This window comes from Galeopterus variegatus, unplaced genomic scaffold (genome assembly GCF_000696425.1).
Source record: "Galeopterus variegatus unplaced genomic scaffold, G_variegatus-3.0.2 Scaffold199, whole genome shotgun sequence".
Taxonomy (NCBI): Eukaryota; Metazoa; Chordata; class Mammalia; order Dermoptera; family Cynocephalidae; genus Galeopterus; species Galeopterus variegatus.
This window is the reverse complement of record NW_007726310.1, coordinates 507,792-531,084: the sequence shown is the minus strand read 5'-3', so window position 1 is coordinate 531,084 and position 23,293 is coordinate 507,792. Positions and strand designations below refer to the sequence as shown.

General features: G+C 46.3%; 1 protein-coding gene across 1 annotated transcript in view; it reads right to left on the bottom strand.

The window, feature by feature from the left end:
• PIK3R5 (phosphoinositide-3-kinase, regulatory subunit 5) overlaps positions 1-23,293 on the bottom strand; it is a 77,790-nt gene that overhangs the window by 16,169 nt on the left and 38,328 nt on the right. Inside the window, exons 2-5 of the mRNA XM_008565442.1 lie at positions 11,730-11,845; positions 10,115-10,215; positions 7,627-7,695; positions 6,656-6,794 (exon numbers count right to left, since the gene is read on the bottom strand). Coding sequence (XP_008563664.1) covers positions 6,656-6,794; positions 7,627-7,695; positions 10,115-10,215; positions 11,730-11,832 — 412 coding nt within the window. The 5' untranslated portion in view covers positions 11,833-11,845. The remainder of the gene's footprint in view (positions 1-6,655; positions 6,795-7,626; positions 7,696-10,114; positions 10,216-11,729; positions 11,846-23,293) is intronic.

Here is a 23,293-nt window from a genome sequence, read left to right as displayed (position 1 = left end):
CCTCCCAACTGGGGGTCCCATGAATAGCACCTTCCTGCTCCCCATCTCCGGAGCCCTAGATTCCAGACAGGCTGGACGAATTGGGGACTCAGGGCCATGTGGCCTGAGCAGGCCAGGGCAGCAAGGTGAAGCACAGCCTTCAGGTGAATAAAAGAAGGTGGGAGAGACATGTCAAGGAAGGCGTGGGATGCCTGGCAGCTGGGAGTCTGGGAGCAGAGAGGTGGATGGTGAGCAGGGATGTGGCCAGGAAGCCAACAGAAAACGCCAAGGGGAAAGAGACCACCGGGCAGACCTCCACGTGGCCAGAGTAGATTTTGAGTTCATGGAATCAACAGGCCAACAATAACAAGCCACACTCGCTGCGTGGACAAGTGCGGTAACCCCACGGAAACGCCTGTGGGATGAGGTCCCCAGCTTTGCAGAGGCCCCAGTCCTGCGGGTTGAGTGAAGGGAGACCTGCCACACCAGCCCTTCCACCACCCTGCTGAGAGTCACCCTAACAGGACCAATCTGGGTTTTCCAGGCCACTCTTGTAAGTCAGGCATGTATGGCAGAGGCTTCCAGGCATCTACCAACATCCATCCGCCTTTCTTCTTCACTAATGGGATACTGGGCAGTGTACTGAGTTGATAAGTCACATTTCTCAACCTCCCTTGCAGAAGGTGTTGGCAGGGAGGGGGTCCCTGTTTTGTAACCCTCCTTATTTCCTCCTTTCTGTTAACTGGAATGTGGACACAATGGGCAGCTCTCCAGCAGCCATCTCAAACCATAAAGTGACCTTGAGGACAATGTCTCCTGCTAAGGATGGTGGAGCAGAAAGATGGGAGAAGACTGGTTTAGGATGTTCATGAGGCCACCATGCCAGCACTGGACTGCCTTTTCCAGATGTGTGTGTGTGTGTGTGTGTGTGTGTGTGTGTGTGTGTGTAAGAGAAAGATAAACTTCTGTGAGTTTAAGCCATTGTTATTTTGAGTCGCCTGCTACAAGCAGCCAGCTTAGTCCTAACTAACTACACCTGTGATTTCTGGAATATCTGCTCCCCACTCTTTTAACTAAATCTCCCCCACCTATTAGTCAATGATGTTTGACATTACTTCAAGGGTCTAAACATTTCATTCCATAATCAGAGACAAAAAGTATAAAATGCAAATGTCTATAATCAGTCATGTCCGAAGAGAAATTTCTTGCCACTGCAGAATATTCAGAATTTACCCACCACCAGTCGATAGGCAAACCTGACCTAACCCAGGTTTGTTCCTGCTCTGACAGGGGGTCAAAGAGAAGGAAGGCACTAAGCATCCAAAAGGGAAAGAGGCAGGAGAAATTCCCAAGAGAGGAAAGGGCTTACAAAAAGACAGCCAGGACAGGGCAGGGTCTTTCAGTCACCCCAGTCCTGTCTATGCCTCTTGGTAGATGGACAGCTTTATGCAGCTTTATGAAAAGAACAGGATATGGCTTTTGGAGTCAAACAGACATGGGTTCAGTGGTACAGCTCTTGCTAGCTGTGACTGGCAAGCTACCTGTCTAGGCTTCAGTTTCATCATCTGAAAAATGAGAATGATGATACTACCCAGACAGATGTTCTGAGGGACAGATGGGACCAGCCCTTGGCAATGGCTAATACACCATAAGCACCCAGTAAAGGCCACCATTGCTTTGCTGCTGCCATCATCACCATTGACAACAGTCGCAGTCCTACTTTTGACAGGGAGGCTCAGAGAGCTTAAGTAGCTTGTGCAAGGTTGTCAGCTAATAAGTGACAAAGTATAGGTCTTTGTCATCCTGAGGTCCATGTTCCTTCTTTCATACCTGACTTTATAGCTTGGTCCAGGGACACTGGGCTCCTCTGAGTCTTAGGTTTCTCATGTATGAAACGGGAATAATATTACTTCTTCTTCGCACTGCACAGGGCTACGGTATGGGTGAGATGCAATCCTGGAGGTTTGGGGCTTTGAAAATTGCAGTGACTTGCACATGAGATGCTCACTGGCACCCCTCAGGGTTACAGATAAATTTTTGCAGGCAAGTATTGTGGTCTGCACAGCCATGTGGACATAGAGTAAATATTCAACAAACAAGTGGGCTGAGCCCAAGAGGGCTACGGTGGGCAGAAACCAGTGGCACTGACGTGAGGTTTCCTGCCACCCCCAGAGAGGAGGCAGTAAGCGACCCTACTGGGGGTGCAGTCAGGAAGAAGGGAGAGGCCCCCAGCCTTGATAAGAGGCCCACTTCCTCTGCTACCCAGCCACATCAAGGCGGGATAAACTGTTTCCCTCGTCTCCATGGCAACTGGGTCCCTAAGGCTCCATGGGTGGAGAGCCCAGTGCCCCAGGTCCCAGTAATTTTCTCCCTGTGACCTTGCCAGGACCCATTTCTTAAACTAGCCTCAGCCCAACCCCTACTGCCTCCAGAAATGTGAAATCAATGTGGGCCAGCATTCATCTTCACACACTGCTCTGAGAGGGAGGCATTATTATATTCCCATTTCACAGATGAGAAAACTGAAGCTCACGTAAGTTAGATGTCTTGCCAAAGGCCCCACACCTAGTGAGCAGCAGACCCAGGATTTGAAACCAGGTGGTCTGGTATCAAGTACTGGCAACTACTAAGGTATTCAGTCCCCCTCCAAGAGCACACGTTTCCTGGCCTCCATTCTAGCCTTCGCCCCACTTCCTCCCACTGTGGCCCTTACCCGGGATTATTAGGGGTGGGAGGGACTCAGCAATAAGGCAAAAAGTTTACTGCATGCCTTTTAAAAATCATACTAAGGCATTTTCTGATGAGCCCACTTAAGGGTCATGTAGAAGAAGTTAATTTTATTTGACTTACTATTTGCTACTGATGAGGGCTCAGGTTCTGTGAAATTAGAGATTAACTTGTGGATAAATTGCAAATGATTTTTACTCAGTAGAAAAGATAACCCCAAAGGTTACAGTTTTATTCCTCTATATGATATTAACTAGTTTTATATCTAATTTTGCAATCTTATTCTAGCTTCTATGAGAAATTTATATCAGTTTCTTATATTGTCCTTTAAAACCAGCTCTTGTACCATCTTGCTGGTTCCCTCAGTAATGAGCTGATTACAGATGCTCCTTGACTTACGATGGGGGTATATTCCAATAAACACATTGTAAATTAAAATATCATAAAGCAAAAAAGCATTTAATACACCTAACCTACCAAACATCATAACTTAGCCTAGCCTACCTTAACTGTGCTCAGGACACTCACATTAGCCTACATTTGGGCAAAATCATCTAACCCAAGCCTAGTTTATTGTTGATTATCTGATATAATTTATTGAATACTGTACTGAAAGTGAAAAAATATGTTTTTGCACCATCATAAAGTCGAAAAATCTTAAGTCAAACCATCCTAAGTCAGGGACCACCTGTACATCTCTGACAAAGGCTCACTATACATTTGTATGAGTGTCAGGTTTCTTAACTGTTTGAAAATGATTCTCTGACACAAGGGAGAGTTCCTAGTTTCCTACTTTGGTGCTTTCTCTGGAAGAAGAGAAGCTCCTAGCATGGGCGACCTGACCTGAGCTGCCCTCTCAGGCGTCTGCCTTCTCCTTGGTCACCAGGATTTCTGAGGCTCATGTGGTCCTGGGAACAATGTGGAAGAGAAAGCCCTCAGTAGTGAGCAATGGTTCCAAGGATCAGTGCCTGCTCTGAGGCCAAAGGACCCTTGTTCCATTTCCATTTCCAGTTGCTGCGCTGCCCGGATCATGTCCCCCAGGCTTAGCACCCCAAATGGTTCCAAGGATCAGTGCCTGCTCTGAGGCCAAAGGACCCTCGTTCCATTTCCATTTCCAGTTGCTGCGCTGCCCGGATCATGTCCCCCAGGCTTAGCACCCCATGGTCCCACATGCTTCACCACAACCAGCCCCTCCACTCCACATCTGCTAGCTACGCTGCCCACAACACAGTTCCTGCCCAGCCGCCCACAGAAATATCTCAGGCACAGCGTGCATTCAGTTGAGGAAAGCCAGCTGGTTCTACTTGAAATCAGGAAGCAGTCTCCCTGCAGGTGACACCCCTCCCCCCAACCCCAAATCTCTCTCACCCATTTCGAAATAAGAAAAAGTCATTTAGATCTTTGGTGTAAACTGGAGGCCCTGCCAAGGCCTTTGCATTTTAAATCCTTTTTCTCAAAATTGTAGAAGGGAAGAAAATCTTGGCCTTCTGGTACAGGAATTCTAGTCACCAGCAAGAAGCCCAGAATAGATTCAGATCTGTTTATTTGGGTGGGTGGGGGGGGGCAATGAAAGAGATTGATTTTAACTGGTTTGTTCATATAGGCTGCTTTTGAAAGTTAGGCTGGCAGACTGTCTATTCATAATGTGACCTGGGACCTTTCAGGGCCCAACACCTGCTCAGGACCTTCCTGATTTCTTAATTGTCCACCCAAGTGTCCACCATAAGGTGAGGGCCACGTTATAGGTAGACTTTGGGGTTGGCTGACCCTAGCCTGCACCTGCTCTGTTCATTTGTAACAACGGAGAGCTGATTGGTTGAAGAAAGATAAATCAGTTGATTGGTTGGGAAGCAGACAGATCAGCTGACTGGTCAACTGGTTGGAAAAGAAAGTCATGAATCCCTCCAAAGGAATTTGTAAATAAAGCTTCAGTCCTGGGCTTTCTAGAGTCCATGAGTCATTGGGGAATAAGATTTGGGACTTCAATCTTGTGTGCATGTAATGTGTATGATGAAAATTAAATGCTGCCAGTACTAAACAGACCTGGTGCATGCATACATTTGAAAGAAAAAAACAAAAATGGGACTACAACATACACAGTATTGGGGGGCCCGCCTTTTTACCCAAGTTACTTACCATCTTTTAACTTTGGTAACTCTATTTCTACAATATCATTTTTAATAATTAAATAGCATTCCGCCAAATGACTTGGCCACAGTATACTCAACCGTGTTCAATATTTAGCGCTTTTTTTGCATTGGTTGGTTATTAGAAAGAATGCATTGATGAGCCATCCTTATAGTTAAATCTTTGCACATACATAGTTATTCACCAGGATAAATTTCTAGGAATGGGATTGCTGGGTGAAAGGGTATTCTTTTTAATGCTTTAACAAACACAACCCGCCTTTTCCTGACCAACACTGGTATTTTCGTTCTTTTTTTTAACTTTGCCAATTTGATAGGGGAAAAAAGGTGTCCCACTTTTTAGTTTTGCATTTTCCTTATTACTAATGAGGGTGAATATTTTGGGGCGTACTGGTCAGCCATTCATGGTTCTTTTTTGAAGTACTTGAATCATGTCATTCATATTTCCACTGGGGTGTTTGCCTATTTTTAATTGACTCAAAAGAGCTCTTAATGGGTTTGATATATTAATTTTGTGTTGCAAATATTTTTCATAGTTTGTTACTTAACTCCCATTTATAGAAGGTTAACTGAATTCATCTGAAGTCTCAATGAGGAATCACAGATCTTGTAAAATTTTTTTTTCATTATGTTTTATTACTGGTTGATGTTGCTTTATGGGAAAGCTCTTAGCCACCTGTTTTCTAGTTCTGACAATTCTTCATTTGGGTGATTCTCTTAGTCTTGACATGTAAGCAATTGTTTGAGCTCTGAATAATTAAAATGTTATCTTCTCTAGAAGAGGAAATATTCTTTATTTTTGTCTTTTTGCACAGGCAAAATACCTATAAGCAAAAAGAGGAAGATTAATGATTTTAATGGAAATGTCTCTAGTATTTTGCCTTGGGCTCTTGCCATATTAAGAACACTTCTATAGTAATAGTTTCCATATATCGAGAATTTTTAAATATCAGGAATGGGTGTTGAATTTTATCAAATGTTTTAGAAGTATCTATTAAGATGCTGATGTGACTTTATTCCTTTGGGTGTTGATGTGACGAATTACTCTAATATAACCACCTCTTGGTAAATCATACTTGATTGTGTTTTCTCTTGCTTTATCATAGTTTTCTTAGATCTCATTTTCATGTCTATAACAGTATCTACAATTTCTCAAGAACCCCTATTTTTCAGACTCCACATATGAAAACCTAGAAAGGACCAGGTCCTTGTCCACACTAGTCATGGCAGCCATCCACCTGTCCATTCTAGTACTGGCCACCTTCCCCAGCCAGAGCTGAATCAACCCACACGTGCGATTGCCTTTTTCTCCTGGAGCAAAGAGAACAAGCAAGAGACTCTTGTCAATATCCTGGGGTCTTCTCTGTCTGACATGGGCAGCCTTGGAGACCGGTTGGCTAACTAGAGCAGAAGTACAGGCCAAGGGGTGGGGGCTCCTTTCCCCGAACCCCTGTTCCAGTTTCCCCTAAGAATTCCTCCCAAGTTTACTGCTTTCAGCTTGTGCATATTCAGCCTCCTGATGCTGTGTGCACCACAAAGAGAAAGTTTTGAACCAGAGCATGGGCAGAGATGAACTGAAGGATGTAAGGTGAGGAGGCACATACCCAATGAAAGTTACAGGAGCGCTGGAAGCGTCCTGACCACATGATACCACAAAGAGAAAGTTTTGAACCAGAGCATGGGCAGAGATGAACTGAAGGATGTGAGGTGAGGAGGCACATACCCAATGAAAGTTACAGGAGCGCTGGAAGCGTCCTGACCACATGAGCCCTGCCCCATGTTCTGGCCGCCTCAACACTCACCTGGGGCCTTGAGTTCAGCATCGATGAAAGTGAGCAGTTCCTGGTAGATGCTGCAGTAAGGAACAGGCCAGGTCAGGAATCGGTGGTAGGTTCTGGCTGCCTTTAGAAGAAGATCTGAGTCTGGTGGGAAGTGTGGTGTCTAGGATGGAGAGGGGGCAGTAAGCAAAGAAGTCTGGGTGCAAAAAAGCTCACTGATATTCCAGAACAGCCTCTGCTCCCTTACTGGAATGTTCCACAAAGAACATACATTTCCTGGCAGCAAAGATCATAAATAAACTCATTTATGATCTTTAAGACACATCGCCAAATCACTTTCTGAAAAGATTTTGCCATTTGTAATATCTGTACATATGAAGGTCAGGAAGCTAGAAGTTACTCACAGGGAGTGAGTTACAGATGGGAAGACAGCACCTAGAGGTGTCTCTACTGTAAGGGCCTTGTTTTACCAAACAAACCATAGTTCACCCAACACTTGAGAGAGCCTCTCTGAAAAGCTGCCACCTTAGAGGTCATTCTAAATGCTGTCATGGCTGCCACTTGTTTTGGGGGAATGGTCTTCAATGCCTAAACCACCTTCATTTAAATATCCTCGCTAGAGGCAAATGTTCTTTAAGGGCGGATTAAATCAGTGTACACAAAGTCATTTGGTGCCACCAGTCTGGTGGCTACAGGGGCTGATCACGTTGAGTGAAACTGACCACCGGGGTTAAAAATGAGGAGGACATGAATCTTGTGGCTCGTGAACAAACATGACAACAGTTCCTCCATGAGAGCCCAGAGATGCCAGGCACAATGGCGGCCACGTGGAGTTACTGAGACCTCTCCAGTTGACCACTCTGAAGCCAGCAGAGGGTTGAAAGCCCTCTCACGTGTCATTGCTTGACAGTTTCTCTCTGCCTCCCACGGCGGTCACTCTGCCTTCCCCTCCCACTCATCCCTTGCTTCCCCGTCCTGGCCCACCCTGGACTCACGCAGAGGACAGTGGAGTAGAAAAGCAAGGCCAGGGGTGCAAGCAGGTCATAGGTGCCCTTCTCCTGGACCTGTGGGGAGGACAGGGGAGGAAGAGTGAGGCTCATTCACATGGCGCAGGGCTCTGGGACAGAAGATGGCAGTGCTTTCCCATGCTAGTCTTCTTTTCTTACTTTTTTTTTTTTTAAGTTCAAAGTAGTGCAACTCAAGACAAAAATTTGGAAAATAGAAGTTAGAAAAAAAAAAAAAAAAGACCACTCACAATATCCTCCTCCCAAACTCAACCACAGCTAATGTTTCAATGTATGAGGGTACTTTGAAAAGTTTGTGGAAAAATAGAATTAAAATATTATATAAATCTTTCCATGAACTTTTTGAAGTATCCATGTACTTCTCTTTACATGGTTTTTCCCCTATCTATCTTCTTCCACAAAGCTATAATCACAGTATGTATATTTTATCTTAATGTCTCTTACATATAGTATTATAAGTGAATTTCTGGTTCTATATTTACCTATTTTATTTGTGCTACAAATGTTTTCCTATTTGTTGGTTATCTCCTAATTTTATAGATATTTTTGATGTACAGAAATTGCAAATGTTAATTTTTCCTTTATGGATTTTTGCTTTTGCATGAAAAGGTCATGTAAATATTCATATATATTTTCTTCTTTTCTTTGAAGCTTCATTTTCTTAAATGTAAGTCTTTAATCCATCTAAAATTTAATCTGCTGTGTCCTGAGCTAGACTTTTCACTCTGTATTTTTCCAAATGTCTAGTCAATTTCCCCTGAACCATTTAATACATCCTAGTGATGCAACTTTGAAGCTTCATTTTCTTAAATGTAAGTCTTTAATCCATCTAAAATTTAATCTGCTGTGTCCTGAGCTAGACTTTTCACTCTGCATTTTTCCAAATGTCTAGTCAATTTCCCCTGAACCATTTAATACATCCTAGTGATGCAACTTTATTATATATTAAATTTTGTATATATCCTTGGATAATACTCATCTTTTTTTAACTGCATAATATTCCTTCTGGTAGATCTCCATAATTAGTTTCACTGGGGACATTCAAGATTATTTTCTTGGTATTTTACATACTTTTGCAATGAACACCATTGTGCACACTCCTTTCCTATAATTTGGATTATTTATCTAAGGCAGAGTTCAAGAAGTGGAATCAGTGGAACAAAAATTACAAACATATTTATGATCTTTGAGACACAGCACCAAATCACTTTCTGAAAAGTTATGCTATTTGTAATATCTGTATGTATGAAAATACTAGTTTCAGTATCTTCCTCCTGCACTGATTATTACAATTTTTTTTGCTAATTTGCTAGGCAAAGTCTGTCTCTTTATAGTTTTAGCTTGCATTTATTTTATTATAACCTTTATTTTATTATAACATATTGCATTTATTTATTATACCTTTTTTCCACATTTATCTTCAAGTTCTACTTGTTCTTTTGTGAATTGTCTCTTTGATTGAGCCTACCACACAACATACATACATGTGCGCACACAATTTACAATTCATTGGTTAAAATGCTAATGGTCTCTTGGTCCATTCTGGAACTTGTGGGCATTGGAGACACAGAGAAAGCCCCACCACCTCTCTGCGCTGGATAACTGCAGCAGGCTCAGATTTAGAATTTTGTCTACTACACCTGCTGCTCTGACTCTTCTACAAAACCGTCAGCTATTAATACACAGTAGCTGGTCCTTTATATTTGGGTTTATAAGTTATGCACTCGAGAGGTGGTCTAGCTCCTCTGAGTTGGTTTGCTTGTTTGTGATCAGGCTATGATAGCACCAGGTAAATGGTGGTGCCAGAATTGTAACTTTGGGTATCTTGGTAAATCGAGACTCTTCTTACAGGAACAGCTAACTAAGAGAGAAAGTGACATGTTTTCCAACTCAGTCATGTATTTAAAATAAGTAAGTAAGTAAGTACGTAAATAAATAAATAAATAAATAAAACACAACTTAAAAGAGAATTCTTTATAAAAGAGCCGAAATCCTTTTTTAGGACTCACAGCTTTTCTGGAACTCCAGCCCAGCTCCGCATTAAACACATTCCTCTTCATCATAAAAGTCCATTCAATTGAACTGTCAGAAAAGGCCTCAGTTTATCTTTCCACTCAGTTTTCTTTTTCATGTCCTGGTTTTTATGGATCTTTTTGAGGAAAGAAATTTGGTAAAGCTTCCTCTCTCCTTTCTAGTCAATACCTTGACTTAAGCAACATCTGCCCTAAGAAGCAGCCTCAGCTAACATATTACCTGTTCTTACTAAAAGGAACACACCCCTTCCTAGAAAACTGCAATGCACAAGCACTGCTGAAATGCAAAATTCACAGGTTCCCAAGGACTCTGCCAAGCCCCTCTGGTGGTCCAGGCACCTCGGGACTGACACTCTCTGGGACCTATTTCTCGACTGTACATGACCAAGCCCAGCTCTGCCCTTCAATTCCTTACTGGCCCTCACCTCTCGGGTTTTCTTCAGGATCTGCTCAAGGAGGATAAGGAAGTGGCCCGGGTCCCTGCTGACCAGTTCCTGCAGGCTCCAGCAGTTCAGACACAGCCCGGCTGGAAAGGGAAAGAGAGAGAGGTGACTGGTCAGTTCAGGTCTTTTCTGGCCACCCTCAGGCAGGGGTTGTAGAGAAGGGGGGATCTACATTGGAACACTCCTTTTGGGATTGCACTGGAACATTCCTTTCTAAAGTAAGAGAGTCTAGGAAAAAATGATGGACCAACACTCAACCCTATCACACCCCATCAAGACATCATGTTGAGTTCCCTATTCCTGCATATACAAGAGACTCAGGAGACATAGAGATTGGAAATTTGGGCTGGGATCCTCTTCAGAGGCCAATAACCTTGCCTTAACTCAGCTCCTGTGCCTCCGGAGAGCACACCAGTCCTCCTGCAACTCCCCTGCCCTGGTTTCCTACAGTGGCTGCGGGTACCTAGGAGATGCAGGGAAGTTAGAACAGAGGCAGAAATTGCTAGAAGAATAAAGAGAGCAGCCACAGTGAGCTCCACTCCAGGACATAAGACTGAGTCTGTGACAGCCATGGGGGTCCCCAGGACTGCCTAAGCACTGGAGTCCAGGAAAGGGAAGCTAAGTTGATTTGTATAAAAGCTACAATGAACACTCTGTAACTTCTCCAGACTTTCTTATTTTGTCTGTCTCTGTTCCCTGCAGTCAGCAAGGGTGAACCCCTAAAAATTAAGGGGATGGTCATGGGGGAGCTGTGTGTGGGGGGGATGGAGAGCATAGGGGTGGAAGTGGATTGACTGTGAACTCCATGGAGCTCAGTCTCCAGGTCCCCTCATGTGTACAGGCTCATTCCAAAGTCCTGGACGGTCCGAACAGACTTCTTTTAGTGATGTCCCCCATTCCTAACTCTTTTTCTTGCCTCCTACCCAAAACCTAGGAAGAAAAATTACTATGTATTGACCACCTACTATGTGCCAGGATGGTGCTAGGAGTAGTCAGGGAGGCCAGTGAGATATGGCCTATGAAAAATCTTTTCAAGCATAAGGAGTTATTACAGCAAGCACTAGCCTTCAGAGACTCAACTGCCTCAGCACGCAGACATCCCGCCTTTTAGTCCTGGAAGCACAGAACACAGAGGCTTCCTGCCACCTGAAGCTCTGCTGAGACTCTCCCTTGTTCTGGAAGGAAGAGGAGGATGGGGCTTGGAGGGAACTAGAAACAGGTAAACGGGAGAATTCTGGGGCCAACTGCCCGTGAATTCCCAGCTGCTCTTTTGGAATCAGCAAGTATGGTATTTCTAAGCAGGGTCAATACCTTCTCCAAGGACCTATGCTTCTAGCACATGCTAAGGAAGCAAAATACAGCCCAGAGCAGGATGAAGACAATACCAGGGTAGAAAGGAGAATGCCACATAGTGAGGACTAATTCTACATCAGGTGCTGTGCTCGGCACCTGCCCAGGTAAGGTCCAGCGACTTGCTCATGTCACACAGGCAGGATTGGAGCCAGAATCTGCCACCTTCCATGCCTGTTCCAGTGTCCACCACAGCCCCTGGGCTCCCTTGGGACCTTGAATGCCTCCCCGGCTCCCTCGGACCTACCTGACCAGGACGTGGAGTGGCGGCTGAGGCTGAGTCCGTGCAGGCAGCGCTCCAGGGCATGCTGGATGCGGTCCTCTGTACATGTCGTGGCTCCTGGCTGCATCCTGAGTCATTGCCTGCATGGGGACAGACACAGGTTAGCCTGTGAGCACCTTTCCTGGAGAGCATCAGTCTTGGGGAACACCTGGTGCAGCAGGGCAGTAGCCAAGACAGCAGGCACTCACAGCCCAGTGCCACCAGCCCTGCTGCCGTGAGGGTGCGGTGGGTGCAGCAGGTGGGTACAGCTGCCGCCAGGGCAGGAACGTCTTCTGGGCCGCATCTGAGCGACAAGACAAGGCACTCCTATGGTGGAACAGCACAGGGCATAGGAAGCGAGGGGTCAGGAATGGGAACTGAGAGGCAGACAGGGGCCTGCCTGCCCCACCGGGTAGTGGGGAATGTTGCCAAGAGCCTGGGGAGTGCCCTGGAGTGCCCGGGGAGTGCCCAGACCCCAGTGGCTGGGCAGGAGGGCCGTGAGGGGGAAACCAGAATCACACAGGGGACGTTTTCTGAATTTCCAGGCCTGCATTCTCCAACCCCCCAAGGATGGGGCAAGGCCTCTATTCCTGACAGGAAGGCTGCAGGATCTCCCCATGGACTGGGTGCTCCAATACTGAGGTGCTGGGGAGGGGCTGTCCCCATACATCCCCCAACCCTCACCCTGCCACACCCTCAGTTTGGGTGCCCAGGTCAGAGGCACCTGTTTCTTTTCTTCTCTGGCCTTTTCTATGTCATTTTCTTTCCTTTCTCTGCACCTTGGCGATGTTCCCACTTATCCAAAGACCTTGCCCCCCCTCACCCCTCCCTGCCTCCTCGCCCTACAAAGGGGACCAGGGGCTGCTTATTCTTTTCTTCTCTGGCCTTTTCTATGTCATTTTCTTTCCTTTCTCTGCACCTTGGCGATGTTACCACTTATCCAAAGACCTTGCCCCCCCTCACCCCTCCCTGCATCCTCGCCCTACAAAGGGGACCAGGGGGTGCTTAGCTCAGCTGGAAGGTCACTGAGAAGAGGATTTAAGAGGGTTTTTTTCACCTGATGGGGAACTGAGAGCCTCCAGCAGGGCCTGCCCAGCTTCTTAGTTATGTGTGAGGCTCCCTGAGTCCCTCGGGAAGCCATGACAGGCAGTTTGGCACAGTGATTAAGCCTGGCCCTAGCATTCAACGGACTTGGGCTCAAATCTGGACATTTGCCAGCCATATGACTTTGAGCAACTTCTCTAACTTTTCTGATTCTTGGTTTACTTATCTGTAAAATGGGGATGATGATGGTGCTAATCTCATGTGGCTGTTGGGCAGATGAAATGCCATAGTGACTGCACTGAGTAAGCTTCTGTACACGAGAGCTATTATGCTCCAGTCTTTGCCAGTCCCTCTTGCCCCCAGGAATTTCATTGTATACATCCCTGCCAGGCAGACCCTGTCACTGGCCAGTCAAGCCAGGTCACAGAACGGGAGCCAAGAAAGCAGTGGTCCAACTCTGTGGATCTGGGGACAGATCAGGAAACCAGAAGAGGAAGCACAGAGCTCAGAGCTGAGCCATACAAATGACATGCAAAGAGATATGAAATCCCGACCCGGGTCCAGCTGTGTGACTAGAGCATTCACTCACGGAGGCCACAGGCAGGCAAGTCCTCCTATTTCCCCAGCCTGGGAGGAAACATGCATCAAGGGAATAACAAGCCCTATGTGAGATGTCCAGCATCATTCAGTGATGTCCCTGCTGGGCCATGCGGTATGAAGCGGGATGGGGATGTAGGGGGCACACTAGAAGCAGCACGCATGCATGCATTCTGTCACAGACTTACTGACCACCTACTGTGTGCTAGGCATGAGGGCTGCAGCAAGGGGGACAGCGGGCATTCTCCTTGGTGGGAGCCATAGACACTGAACAATTAAACAAAACACAAAGAAATCCAGAGGGTGAAACATACTATGAAGGGAGGAAGGTTCTGGGGACCCCTAGGGAGCCAATGCTAGGTCGTTGAGGGGTGAGGGAGGCCTCTCTGAAGAAGGGACATTTAAGCTGGATGAGGAAGCCAGGAGCAAAATGAAGGGGAGGAGCGATCCAAAAAGAGGGGATACCATGTGCCAACGTCTCGGTGCAGGAATTAGCTGATCAAGGACCTTGACCCTGGACCATGAGACCAGAGTGCTGGGCTGGCCTAGGACACAGACCAACCTCCCATATCCTACACCTTCTGGCTGTAGAGGTGGAGAACCGAGTCCAAAAACTTGCACCGGGGAGTCAGGACCATGGACCTTGGGTGTTTCCATTAGCGGCACCTACATGGTTGAAGACATCCTCAGCCCTTCTGTTTAACTTTTACAATTGCTTTTGTGTCCTTCTTTGCTACCTCCTCCACAGGTAGCCCAGGTAGTGAACCCACCTACCCTGAGCCAGCCTGGGCAGATTTCTGGTTTGCAGTCCCCTCCCTCACCTTGGGTTGTGCCAGTCCCTGGCATGGATGAATGTCCATGGGGATTAACACCTGCCATGAGGCCTCACCCTCCTGCCTTCAGCCACATCCCAAATACAAGACCCTCTGGAGCCTGATGCTATGCAGACTCAGGGCTAGTAGCACCTGCTGGAGAAGCTGGACCACCAGACACCTTCCAATGGATGCATTTGGGGCATGCATGGCTGGCCCATGTGTCACCAACCCACCCTTTGTCCTCACAGGGGGGGTTCTTCCCTGTCAGCCCCAGGGGAGGCTCTTGGAGGGGGCTCACAGGTCTCCCCAACAAGTCTTTCATTTTATAGAAGGGGAAACTGAGACCCAGAGAGAAGGGGCTTGTTCAAGTCAGCCAGGGTTGGGACAGAGGTGGGGAGAATTAACACCAGTACAAACTGTTTATAGACAGGGGTATCAAGTAGGACTTTTTCTATATTCCCAAGTTGTGGCTGAGGCCCAACTCTAAAGGCAAAGGGTGCTAAGTGCCTATGGTCTAAAGTTCTCAGAGCCACAGTGTGCTGCCAGGGCTGGGGACCTGCAACCACCCTGGTGGGCTTGCTGGGAGCTGTCAGTCCAGAACTGGCACAGCTACCCACCCACCCCTGTCATTATAAGATTGGGAAGAGACAAAGGTGGTTAACCATTCCGGAAGGCTCTCCTTTCCCACCTCAAGCCAAGAGTAGAGGGGCTCTTTAAGGGAATCCCTTATGCACACTGGGATGCCCATCAGGGGAGGGCTGCCATTTCATTCGTCAGTTCACTCTCTGCTCAGCCAGCAAACTCACCCAGCTGCTCCCGTGCTACCTGTGAGCGACAGCAGGGCTGAGAGAAGAGGCAGCGTGCAGGGCCTCCATTGGAGTGGGAGGGATGGACACCAGGAACAAAAGCTGGCCTTCAGCTGTCTCATCGATACTTCCCGAGAGAGCCATCAGCAGAGGGAGGGGAAAGTGGCAGTGAGAGGCTGAAGACTGAATCGCCTTTGCGGGGAAAATGGGGGTGCAGGATGAAGAATTGGGAAATTTGTGGCACAACTTGTCTGAGGTCACACAGCTAGGAGGTGGCAAAGCCAGGAGGTAAGGACTTCAGGATGGGCAGCCAGGGAGCCTGGGTCTGTAACCACTATAGCACGTCGCCCCTCAGCACAGCCAGGGGCACTTACTGGGAAAAAAACAAAACCAATTCATGTTTCTACCCCAACAAGTGAAGATTTAATGAACATGATTTTGCTTTAAGAGGTCTAGACTCGCAGTCGCTGGGGATCTTGAGCCGCCCCATATCTGTCTATACCAGCTGCCCAGCATAGCTCTGCCTCCTCCAGAGAAAGGACCAGGGCTCACGGGAGTGTGTACCAGAGACGGGACACCAAACAGCATTCTCTTGGGCAATGGCTGCAGTGGCTCACGGGGCCCATGTGTCTCTAGCACAGGCTGAATGGTGTGAGCTGGGTTTTAAGACACTCCCTGCCCAGCCTCTGTTGCAATGGACCAGCTGGTCATGCCACGAGGCAGGAATGAGTCACCCTGCCCTACGTGTCCCACATTGTAACGGATGCAGACGCAAGATGCGTATGAATGTTCTCTGCCAACGCCGCTTCTGCACATCCCTGTCCTGGGGTCAGAACACTGTGTCCTGGGGCTGCTGGAGAAGCCATCACAGAGGGCTCAGGGATGCTCCCCAGCATCCCCTCCTGTGCCTGCTGGCCCATGGCTTCTCCCTCCCTTCTCCTCACCCCACGTGACTTTCCCATCTCCTGGCTTCAGTGTCCCCCATTCAATGGAGACAATCAAGGACTTCTCCATAGAGACAGGCTATCCTCAGGGCACTGGGCAGGGCTGCTGGTGTGCCATCCTCCCTGGCACCCTGAGGCCATCGATAGCGTGCCCCATGCTCTTCTTTGAAGCAGAACTTGCCTGAGGCCCTGGGCCCTGGGCACCTGGGGGCGGGACCCCCCCAGCTGAGCTGCCCTGGAGTTAACCCTTTGTCATGCTCATTTCCACCTGTGAGTCAGTCAGAGGCTTTGGGGCAGAAGTGAGGGGGGGAAGGCCGTGGCACCCCATCTCCCCAGGATGATGCCTATTTTCAAAAGCTTGGCAAGCTAGGCCTGGCTTCCCCAGCGCCCACTCCCCACCCCCTCCCCAGCTTGTTAACAGGAGCTCCTGTTGTGAAATCCCAGCTGCTGCCGGGAATGGCCCCCATTCGCCCCTACCCGCAGCGGGGTAGTGTTGAAACATTCAACAGCAGGGTCTGCCCCCATCTCCAAGTTCCTCTTCTGAGCCAGCAAAGAAGACTCATAGTCCTTACTGGGGACCCTGAACAGGACAGAGAGGCCTGGAGGCGAGGTGGCCCTGCCTTTGCCTCTTCTTCTCATGTTGACAGGACCCCAAGATGCAGGAGCAGCCGCCTTCCTCTAGGCGCATGGCTTGTCAGAGGGGTGGGGTCTGCCTGGGTCCAGCTTCCTGAGGCAGCCCCCCAGGGGGCAGGCAGGAGGGCTTTTCTTCTTGGGGGGCTTCTCAAACAGTGCTGAAGGGCAGAACTGGAGGGCTGACGTCTCATAGGGAGAGAGACATGGGCCTTCAGGCTCTGGCTGGCACTCCACACCCTGTTCCTGGAGTTCAGGAATATTCCAGGCCCATGCTTTGAAGCCCTCGTCCCATAAGTGGGAATAAGAGCGGCACCAAAGCCCACAGTGCTGGGCTGGCCCCACCTGCTTCTGTCCTGGGCCCCTCTTCCCTCTCCCCTTCCTATCCTCTGAGGCTCGCTGGACTCTCCCTTCTCTGCCCACTCTCCTCCTGGTGACTGCTTAAGGCAGAATCTCCACTGTGATCTAAGTAAAAAATTTCTCACTTTCCATACAGGAAGGATACGCCAGAAACTAAGCTATGGGAGGTGGGGGCGGGCAAGGGGTGGACAGAGCATAAAGTGGGGGTGGGGAGCGAGGCGGGGAGCACGGCTTCAGTGATCTAAGTAAAAAATTTCTCACTTTCCATACAGGAAGGATACGCCAGAAACTAAGCTATGGGAGGTGGGGGTGGGCAAGGGGTGGACAGAGCATAAAGTGGGGGTGGGGAGCGAGGCGGGGAGCACGGCTTCAGCCAGGATCCCTGTGTGTGCAGGTTCGACTCTCAGAACCACTGCAACGTTTTACATGCTCCAGTTAAATAAATAATTCAAATGAACCAGGATATTGGGGTGGGGGACCAAAAATGGGATGCAAACAATAACAGGTTAACCTAACTATGGCATAAATGATCAACATGACCACATTGAAGGGGATGGGGAAGAGAAGGCCTAACCAAAGCAATCTTGGAAAACAGCATTTTGACTGGATGCTATAAGGCTAAAGACAGAGAGAACTACATACAAGTACTGTATTCTAGTTGTTAAATCTGTTTCTCATAGGGATGTGGGTTAAAAATACTGAAAGTTCTCTGGTGGGTACTAGGACTGAGCAAATAAGTAACCACATCATGGATAATGAGAGCTGAGAGCCCGTTTCTCACATTTGGAGAAAGAAGTTACCATTAAGGAAGAAGGGAAAGTTTGAATAAGCCTCGTGGTGTTGAACTGGACTCATAGGAACTCGGTTTTTAATATATATATACAGATGGATATGTATGGAAAAATTTTAGAAAGACGTGTGTGTGCTTGAACTAATCTACACACACGTATTTGCTAGCTCTGTCTGCAGAGAGAGCCTAGTGGCAGTGAAGTCCCAGGAGCCACAAGCACTCCTAGTGTCCAGGTCTTGGTTTCTAAATACCTTAGAGGATCGGCTGACTCTAGGATTGGGGCATTATACAAGATGAACCTGGAGCATCTAGTAGTGCCAAAAAATAAGTCAATACTTGAAAAAGGCTGGGGAATGTTAAAAGGACATAGGAGGGGCTGGCCCCGTGGCTCACTAGGGAGAGTGCGGCACTGGTAGTGCCAAGGCCGCAGGTTCGAATCCTATATAGGGATGGCCGGTGTGCTTGCTGGCTGAGTGTGGTGCAGATGACATCGTGCCGAAGGCTGTGATTCCCTTACCAGTCAAAAAATAAAAAAAGGACATGAGGTAACCTGAAGGAGTTTCCCATGGCTGCAAATGGGTACAATTTAAACAACAAAATAAACAGAAAAAGCATTGGATAATAATTCATAGGATAAAATAAATATCCATGAGTCTATACAGATGATAGATAATTGAATTAAAATAAATGGAGAAGGGACAGATCTTCTTTACAAAAGAATTCCAATTAATAAATGTGGGAGGGCGGCTGGCCCGGTGGCGCACTTGGTGGAGTGCGGCGCTTGGGAGTGTGGCAGCGCTCCCGCCGAGGGTTTGGATCCCATATAGAGACCGGTCCGCTCACTGGTTGAGCGCGGTGCAGGCGCGACACTGAGGGTTGCGATCCTGTTACCGGTCACGAAAAAAGACAAAAAGGAAATAAATAAATAAATGTGGGAGGGGGGCCGGCCCGGTGGCGCACTTGGTGGAGTGCGGCGCTTGGGAGTGTGGCAGCGCTCCCGCCGAGGGTTTGGATCCCATATAGAGACCGGTCCGCTCACTGGTTGAGCGCGGTGCAGGCGCGACACTGAGGGTTGCGATCCTGTTACCGGTCACGAAAAAAGACAAAAAGGAAATAAATAAATAAATAAATAAATAAATAAATAAATAAATGTGGGAGGGGTGAGAGGAATGCAAGATCACCATTAGGCCAACACCACAGTAATAACTGTTGCAGCAAAATCCACCAATGGGTCCTAAAAGCTGTCGGTGAAAATCTGAGGAGAAAACATGGTATTTACATAATCTCAGCGTATTTCCCCCAAGATATTCACTACTTACAAAGGGGAGAATAATTATTTCACAGTGGAGAAATCCAGCAGACACCACCTGAACCACATGGTCAAGGTTAACATTCCCAGCAATAAAATACATAAGCATCATGTGTCCCCTGATATAATGCGCTGAGAAGGGAGGGACACGACATCACTTCTGTGGGGTTCTTGCCAAAAACTCATAAGCACAGTCATGAGAAATCTGTAATCATAAGAACACGTCATTCGAAACCCAACTGAGAGACATTCTGTAAGGTAAATAACCAGTATTCACTGAAGTGTCAAGGTCATGAAAGCTAAAGAAAGAGGAACTGTCACAGATTAAAGGAGACAATGGAAACGCAGCACTAAATACTATGTGGGGTCCTGGACTGGATCTCAGAGCAGAAAGGGAACATTAGGAGGAAAAATGCTAAAATTCAAACGAGGCCTGTAATTGAGTTAACAGGATTGTACCCGTGGTCCCTTCCTAGTTTTGATACCTGCACCAACTTTACATAAGGTACTCACTTACCTAGGGGAAGCTGAGTGAAGGAAATACGCGGTTGTAAGACCCTTCACATACTTGCATAGCTTTACATGCCCTTTGTGTATCTTTCCAGGCCTCACTGCCTTTCGTGAACTTCATTAAAGTTATTTCTTATATAGTTACAGTGGATCAATGCAGGGCTGGCTGCCTAAAGATCCCTTAACATGCTGATCCTGAGATGGGGTTGAGAATCTCTGAGGCTCTTGGATATAAGGGCTCTCTCTGAGGATGTTTAAACTATGTTTTCATGTTAATGGATATCCAGAGAAAGTTAACAGTTAATATATTAACATCTTGATAACCACCTCATGAAAAAATGTTACCAGAAGATGCTGGTGCTCAGTTTGCATTTTTGCCGATCACCGTGTTGGTGTCACCTAAATGGACAGGGCATACCAGGTGTGTGCTTGGGGTCTGCGAGAGCTCAAAGCTGAGCACAATGACTTAATAGAAGGAAAATGTTTAGAATAATGCCTGGCACGTAATAAGCATTCACTAATGCTATTTATTATCTCTTGGGGTGTTTTCTTAATATACACACTTCTGCTGCCAAGTCCAGATGCTTCTGGGATTGGGCCAAGAGCTAAAACACTCCCTGGATGATTCTGATGCACAGTTAGGCTTGCAAAGTAATGTGTTCTATTTTACACTCACGTGTACACATGAGTGTGCTCAGGCGTGCACGCATGCACACACGACCCCCACCCCCGACTCTAAGATGAGGAAGGCACCTCCAAGACCATCTAGTTCAACCCTCCCATCCTACAGAAAGGACAGTGGAGGCTCTGAGTGGTGAAGGGACTGACCCAGATTAGACAGTGGCAAATCTATAACTAGAACCTGAGCCTAGGACCCCAGGATAGCCACGGCATCCTCTTGCTTAGATGGGGTCACATCTGCTGTCCAGCAGAAAGTGACTTCAGCTCCTATCCTCGAGGTTGTTTTTGGAATCACTTTTCAAATTTTTTATTGAATTTTTTATTTTTTATTTATTTTTTACTGGTCTATTTAGCTGTTCAACTTCTTCACTGTTAACTTTGTGAATTTAGGTTTTCTGACAGTATCATTCATTTTAACCAAGATTTAAAAGTGCATTAGCAAGGATCAGGAATTCTTATATAATTTGTACCAATATTTCTAGATCTGTGGTTTTAGCCCTTCTCTGAATGTTATAAAATTATGCTTTCCTTTAAAATACAGATCCAGATTTGTATTAAATAATTTTACATTACATCGAAGTTCTTTAAATAATTATGAGGGGACTTCAAAAAGGTCATGGAAGGATTTGTATTATCTTTCAATTCAAGTTTTCCACAAACTTTTTGAAGTGCCATCGTATTTCTGACATTCACATTAAATGTAGTAACTATGATAACAGCAGTTTTTTTGGACAGTGGCTTTAAGTCTGATTTATTTAATTGCTCACTGTTCTGTTTGTTTTGTAATATTTCTGACATTCACATTAAATGTAGTAACTATGATAACAGCAGATTTTTTGGACAGTGGCTTTAAGTCTGATTTATTTAATTGCTCACTGTTCTGTTTGTTTTGTATCCTGCCATCTAGAAGTCCTTTATTTTGATTCATTCCTTGCTCAGCTGGAGTATTTTGAGTAATTTCAAGACAGGTGTGTGGGTGAGGTACTTTCTGAGACTTTATATGTCATATGGCATTCATTGAGCCTCATGAGTTATAGCTTTGCCAATTGAAGAATTGGTATAATTTGTAATTTTTCACATAAGATAATCAACTAAAAACATGGCTATCACAAAGAATAGAATTAGGTGAGGTGGCTGGGTAGAAATTAATATAGAAATTAATATTATTCAATTATACAAATAAAAAACTAAAGTTATGTCAGGAAAAAAGACCTCACTTATAATAGAAACAAAAAAAATAAAATAAAAAAACTTAAAATATGCACAATTTTTATGAAGAAAACTGTTGAGGGACATAAAAGAAGGCAAAAGGAGAGGAAAATGCATATGCTCTTGGGCAGGAAGGTTCAATATTATAAAGAATTAATTCAAAAAGGATCAAAGATCCAAGTGCAAAGAGCTAAAACCACAAAACTCTTAGAAGAAAACACAGGAGAAGAGCTTCATCACATTGGATTTGTCAGTGATTTCTTGGATATGACGCCAAAAGCACAGGTAACAACAACAACAAAAAAATAGATGAGTTGGACTACATCAAAATGTCAAACTCTGGGCACTAAAGGACACAATCAACAGAGTGAAAAGGCAGGCTGCAGAATGGATGAAAACACTTGCAAATCATGTATCTAAGAAACGGCTGATATCCAGAATGTATGAAGAATTCCTGAAACTCAACAACAACAACAAAACCCAAACAACCCAATTTGTCAGTTCTCCATAAGTTTCAGCCTGGAGAACAGGAACTATGAAATGAAAGAAGGAGGGAAGGCAGGCAGTTATCGAGTGGCTGTTCTATGTCAGCTACTATGCTGGGCACTTCACTCGATTAGTTAGTTTAATAAGCATAATCACCCCATGACCTAATTATTATTATACATAATTTCTGCAGCTCAGGGAGGGTAAACCATTTATTTGTCCAAGTTCCTGTGGTCATAGTTCCTATGGCTTGAGCTCAACACCCATCCAAAGTTGGCCTGACTCCCAAAGCCCATGTTCTTTCACACGCCATGCTCATAGGAAATCATTTCTACTGTTTTCCGGACACTCAAAGGGCTGAGTCGCTGTTTTGCCTCTGTGTTATAATTTGAGGCTTCCAGGGAAGATGTCTTACACAAAGATTGCCTGAATTTCCACTGTCAGTGACTCATTCTCTGTGGGTTAGGGCTTCTTACCTCCTCGGTCCTAGCTTATTTTTCAAGATGTAAGATTCCTGGAGGGACTTTCAGCTACCAGGTGAGTCTGTGACAGCATCGGCAGCGGAGAGTGGGCAGCGGAGGGGCTCCAGGGCCATTAGAAGGAGGAAATGTGAAAAGGCAGGTGGTGATGCTGTGGGGAGCGGGGAGAGAGCAGAAAAAGGAAAAGTGTGTAAAAAGGGAGGACAAGCGAGGAAGCAGCGACAAATCTTGCCCACTTCTCAACTTGGCTCAAGCCCCTCTTTACCAAGGAAAGGGAACAGGAATGCTCAGAAAGACCAAAGCTGTGGTTAAGGCCAAGAAGAAATTGGGTGAGGATGAAAGAGGAGAAAGAGAAAGACACTGACACGTACACAGCACCGACTCCCAGCCAGAGGCTGTGCTTAGGGCTTCAGCACATGATCTCATTTTTTCTGAACAGCCCTACAACACCCTGAACTTAGAAGGATAAGGAAGTACAGCTCCTGGTGGATAAACGACTTTCCCAAGGACCCACAACTAGCAAGTTGCATAGGGAGAATTTGACCCCAGGTCTATCTGGCTCCCCTGTGCCCAAGTAGAGTACTGAAAACAAACCAACCAACCAGGATGCATGATGCTGCTTTCACACAGAATAATAATAATAGCCACTAATGCTAATTGAGGGCTTACCATGTGCCAGACACTGTTCTAAATGCTTTTTATGAGTGAACTCATTAAGCCCATGTGAGATAGACACTTTCTCATACCCATTTTAAAGATGAGAAGACTGAGGCAGTGAGTGGTCTCTCAGATGATAAACGACACACAGCCTAAGCAATTTAGCTTCTTCATGCATGTAAAGGAAGCTATAACAGAGCTAGAGATGGGCAAACTGAAGTTACTGCCAGGA